A 5,044-nucleotide genomic window follows, 5' to 3' on the forward strand; every position below is an offset into this window, starting at 1 on the left:
TCCTGGGTAATTCCCTTGGTCCCATTACAAACGTGCAGCCCCTCCCCTCTCCTGATCAGCCCCTAGACGTGATTTTGGCCAGACCTCCTCTGGGGAAGGCTTGCTCCTCAAAATCTGGAAGACCAACTGTCCCTCTGTTCCTGTTGGAATGGGCACGGGATTTGCAATTGTAGGTAACATCAAGTCTCAGGGACTGTTTGGTCCTCAATACTGTTGCATTGAAATTCTTTCTCTCTTGAGATGATACCACTGTCTCCCTAAAGGTGTGTTAACGGGAACATTAGGGAATTTTGATGTGGCACCAACACCCCCATCAAGTCTACTTCCAGTTTGGTTTCCTTTTCTTTTCCTTTCATGCATGGACCTGGGGTTCAGCTGGAGGTGTGGAGAGTACAAAACCCCATCAGGGTTAAATGCCTGGAGATCCAGGACTAAGGTTCTGCTCTCAGGTGGAAGTAGCCATTTCAGCTAGGACCTCAAAAGGAAGGTGTGGTCAGACGAGGTATAATGGCTTCCGAGGAGGCTGAGGTGGGAACAGAGGCTAGAGCATGAGAGTCAATGCCCAGGTCTGAGCACAGGGCTCCCTTCACCACGCCCCTCTGGTGAGTCAGGAGCCTAAGGTGGTCCACAAGGACCTGCAGGCCAAGAACCCAGAGATTTGTCCTTTCTTCCTTACAAATGAGCAGACTTTGCCTTTGCCTCTGGGTGCAGGTTTGCCTTAATGCAAAACGTTTTGATTTCTGTTTTGATGTTTGCCATGCATAGAGGTTCACAGGGCAAGTTTCCCCTGTGTCTGAAAGTCGAGTGTTTCTAAGGAGCCTATTGTAGGCCAACGTGGCAAAATCCTTTTTGTAGTTTTTAGCGACCGGGCTGTGCGTGTGAAAACAGGTCTTAATGGAAAGTCTTTCATAACAGCCAATTGATGTTTAGAAAGAGTGGAAGGGGGTGGGGGGAGGGAGAGAGAGAGAAACATTGATGTGAGAAACATCCATCAGCTGGCTCCTGCCCACCCCCTAACGGGGGTTAGGAATGGAGCCCTCAAGAGACCTTTGGGGGCACGGGAGGATGCTCACCGCACTGAGCAACACTGACCAGGGCTTGCAGTTTCTTATTGAGAGGAGCCTTACTTGTGACATGTGAGCCCTCTGTTGTCATGGATAAAGTGGTCATTCTAATATTCATAGAAGGGGCACACAATAAAATGTACATGTTGGAATTAATGGTTATTTTTCTCACCTGCAGCTACCCCATGCTTTAGAAAACGTTTGTGCTGCTTTTAGGATTCCTCATTTAAAAGGTGTCAAAGGCCTCAGTGGTACCCATTGTGTGGGTGTTCCTTAATCTTCCCCATCTATTTTATTTCCTGGAACTTAGCAAGAGGCAGTCCTGGGCCACGGGCTGCTCCCTACTCCAGGTGTTTTCAGCCCTTCAGTGATCCTCAGAAACGTTTTCCCTGGAAAGGTTGGGATCATCTCTCTGGTTTCCCAGGACTCACTGCACAGCAGAATTCCAGCTAGCCAGTGGGTAGATGTGGGAGGGGTCCAGTGGTCATCTCACCCCTCCTTGGTGCCTGGTTCTTGTCCTGCCAGTGTCAGAGGAGAGGCAGGGCTGAGTGGCTTTGCGGCCCCTAAGCAGAAAACGGGGTTGTGGTAAATTGGGGGCGCTCCAGTTGTTGCGGGAGCAGTGCCTTTGGCCCTCAGCTGGTCCCTCTGAAGGGAGAAAGACCGGGGTTGCTCATGCTCAGCCTGACAAGATGCCTTGCTCCCGGCTGTCTCCCAGGATCTCTTTCATAGCAGCTTCATGGGGATGAGCCTTCCGGCTCCACGCAGACTCCTGGAATTGGCATGTCAGAGCCTGCTGAGGGATGAAGCCTCGGCCATCGCTGCTCTGGAGTGGCTTCCTGTGGAGCTCTTCCCACCTCTGTTCATGGCAGCCTTCGCTGGGAAGCACAGCAAAGTCCTGAAGGCCATGGTACAGGCTTGGCCCTTCCCCTGCCTCCCTCTGGGGGCCCTGATGAACCATCGGCAGCCTCACCAGGATATCTTGCAGGCTGTGCTGGAGGGACTCGATGCCCTGCTTGCCCAGGAGACTCGACCCAGGTACAGGGGATCCAGTAGCCTGGGAGCACCCTGGGGATCTGAGCAGTTACAGCTGGGATCCGGGTGTGTGCAGGGCCAAAGGGAGAGCTGAGGGAGGCCTTGGAGCCACTGCTGGGGTCATTCTGGGAACAGGCTTCGGATAGATAGGGCTGATGAAGATGCCGAGGGTGACCCAAGGGACACGAGCCCACTCCTTCCTGGTGGCACCTAAAGGTACCAGGAATGGGGACCATGAAGGACCCCAGTAGCACCAGGAGCAGCTGATTCCTGGGCCATGGAGTCAAAGTCCAGTCAGGTGTCTGGCCCAGCTGCCCAGATTCCTAGACTCATGGTCTTATTCCTTGTTATCTTAATGCACCCCAGCAGATCTCCTATTTTCTCCACAGGAGATGGATACTGCAGGTGCTTAATTTACAGAAGAGAGTTCATCAGGAGTTCTGGATCGTGTGGGCCGGAACCAGAGCCCATGTGTGCTCACTGCTGGAGCCTGAGGCCCCACAGCCCAGGAGGAAGAGGGGGAAAGTGCACAGCTTAACGGCCAGGCCAAATTCACCCTTGGCCCCCGTGGAGGTGTTAGTAGACCTTTGCCTCAAGAAAGGTGTCCTTGATGAGTCCCTCAGCTACCTGATTAAGAAAGTCAGCGAGAGGAGAGGTTTGCTGCACCTTTGCTGTAAGAAGCTGAAGGTGTTTGCGATGTCAAAGCAAAACATTAACATCCTGGATATGGTGCAGCTGGACTCTGTCCAGGATTTGGAGGTAAACTGTACCTGGAAGCTGTCCACTCTGAGGAAGTTCGCTCCTTACCTGGGCCAGATGGGCAATCTGCGCCGGTTCCTGCTCTCCCACGTCTTTACGTCTTCTCACACCACCTTGGAGCAGGAGGAGCAGTGTGTCAGCCTGGTCTCCTCTCAGTTCCTCAGCCTGCCCCACCTCCAGGAGCTCTATTTGGACGATGTCTCCATCCTCAAAGGCCGCCTGGACGAGATCCTCAGGTGAGGGGTGGCGAGGTTTCCCTGCCGACCAGAGCGAGTCCCTTTCCATTTCAGCGCACAGTGACGGGCTCTCCCGTGTGCCGTCCCTCAGCAGTGCTAGAGTGCCTGAGCCACTAGGCGGTCCACACAGTCAGTGTCTTGTTCACTGCTCTGTCTCCTTGCATGTTGTGTCATAACCCCCCAGACAAAGGTAGGACGTATGCACTAGGACAGAGGCTAGTAAAGAGACTCCTTGCTAGGAATTGGCGTAATGGAGGCTTCGGGACAGGGGATGGTAGCTTTGGGAATCCTTCTGAGTGGTGTCTAAGGGAAGATGATGCAATAGAAACAAGTGAGGATTGCAATGACTAGGGGAAAGCCAATCAAAGGTGCGGTTTCAGGGGTTAAGTTCCGCACTTAGAGATTTGGCCATGGCAGCCTTTCACTCCAAACCTGCCTCAATCACCTGTCTGCCAAGGGTTGCCATAGGCTCTCGCAAACAGAATGCCTGGTAAATGCAGGATTCTGGAGGGAGGCATTACGAGATGGGATAGGTGGTTTGTGGACAATGCAGTGATCTAAGTTCCTGGAGGGTGGCGGCCCTCGCTGGATGTTGCCTGACTGTGCCCAGGTTAGCCCTTTCTGCACATCTGCCAGAGGCCTCATTGGGCTAAGAGATGATGGTGACAGGGGTCTAGGCTGTGGCTGGAAGGAAGCCCGAGTTGCAGGCATTTCGGGACATGTCTCCAATACTAAAATGCACTGGTTGCCTCCTGCTTCAGACCCTGGGCCAGGCTCCTTTCTGAGCTCCTCCCATCTTTACCTCCCATCTTTATGTTCACAACACCTGTGTGTTTGGGCTGGGGGTGTATGATGAGTAAATGGAGTGTGTGAGGTTTCATCCAGTTGGATCCGTCACGGAGCAGATAACAGATGGAGAAAGATTCCACTCAAATTTGCTCTGACGTGAATGTCCCTTTTCACTGTGCAACATGCTGGGTTTGATCATCATCTGGAACACTGTAGGCTTCGGTGACATGGGCCTCTTCACCCTGAAGGCCTGGATCATCCTCACCTGCCTCTGCCCACCAGGTCCATCCCCCACATGTAACTGCTCTGTGTCTCCCCAGGTGCCTGAAGACCCCCTTGGAGACCCTGTCCATCACTAACTGCCTGCTTTTCGAAAGAGACTTGAGACATCTCTCCCAGCACCTGAATGTCAGCCAGCTCAAAAGCCTGAGTTTCAGTGGGCTCAACCTGACCAATATCAGTTCTGGGTCACTCCAATTTCTGTTAGAGAGAGCCTCCCCCACTCTCCAGGACCTGGACTTGGATGAGTGTGGGATCATGGACCCCCAGTTCCTGGACATCCTGCCTGCCCTGAGCCACTGCTCTCAGCTCATGACCCTCAGTTTCTGTGAAAACCCCATCTCTATGACCGTCCTGGAGGACCTGCCTCGCCACATCGTCGGGCTGAGCAAGCTGTATTGCGTGATTTATGCGGCCCCCCTGGAGAGTTACGAGGAAAGGAGCGGCACCATCAACCTGGGCCGACTTGCCCAGATGCATGCCGTGCTGAAGCAGATGCTGCAGCAGTTGGGGCGGCCCGGCATGGTCTGGCTCTGTGCTTACCCCTGTCCTCACTGTGGCTGTAGAACCTTCCATGACCCAACTCCCATTCTGTGATCCTGTTGCTTGAGTGTCTAGCTGGGTGCCCATCTGGGCACTTGGGCACTGAAGCCCAGACATAAGTGTACCATACAGGAACACAGCAGCCAGTTTCAGACAACTACTCGGGGTTGGGGGGGAAATGCTGGCAGGGGACTCGATGGTTTCTTTGGGGAGATTTGTCCTAAGGAGTTTGAAATATGCACCTGAATCTCTCATGGGGAGGGATTGAGGCTTGGGTGGTAGATGCGGGGATTACCTTTGCTTGAATGGTAGTGAATAATTGTCAGTAATAAAGAGAACTGG

At 53.3% G+C, this 5,044-nt stretch overlaps 1 protein-coding gene across 1 annotated transcript; it reads left to right on the forward strand.

Moving 5' to 3' along the window:
- Positions 1 to 293: 293 nt before the first annotated feature.
- LOC139000608 (melanoma antigen preferentially expressed in tumors-like) lies at positions 294 to 4,756 on the forward strand. Its single transcript, XM_070402754.1, has 4 exons — positions 294 to 316; positions 1,767 to 2,099; positions 2,486 to 3,091; positions 4,201 to 4,756. Exons 1-4 carry the CDS (start codon positions 294 to 296, stop codon positions 4,754 to 4,756), a joined length of 1,518 nt encoding a protein of 505 aa, XP_070258855.1.
- The last annotated feature ends 288 nt before the right edge of the window (positions 4,757 to 5,044 follow it).

This window comes from Myotis yumanensis, unplaced genomic scaffold (genome assembly GCF_028538775.1).
Source record: "Myotis yumanensis isolate MYYU_CA2020_CCGP unplaced genomic scaffold, mMyoYum1.0.hap1 SCAF_24, whole genome shotgun sequence".
In the NCBI taxonomy this organism is placed as follows: Eukaryota; Metazoa; Chordata; class Mammalia; order Chiroptera; family Vespertilionidae; genus Myotis; species Myotis yumanensis.

Bases quoted from the DNA above. Each gene is read 5' to 3' on its own strand.
- LOC139000608 (XM_070402754.1), top strand. From the start codon at position 294: ATGTGGCACCAACACCCCCATCA. The intron at 317-1,766 runs AGTCTACTTCCA...TGCCTTGCTCCC, and splicing joins TGGCACCAACACCCCCATCA to GGCTGTCTCCCAGGATCTCT. The intron at 2,100-2,485 runs GTACAGGGGATC...TTTTCTCCACAG, and splicing joins GCCCAGGAGACTCGACCCAG to GAGATGGATACTGCAGGTGC.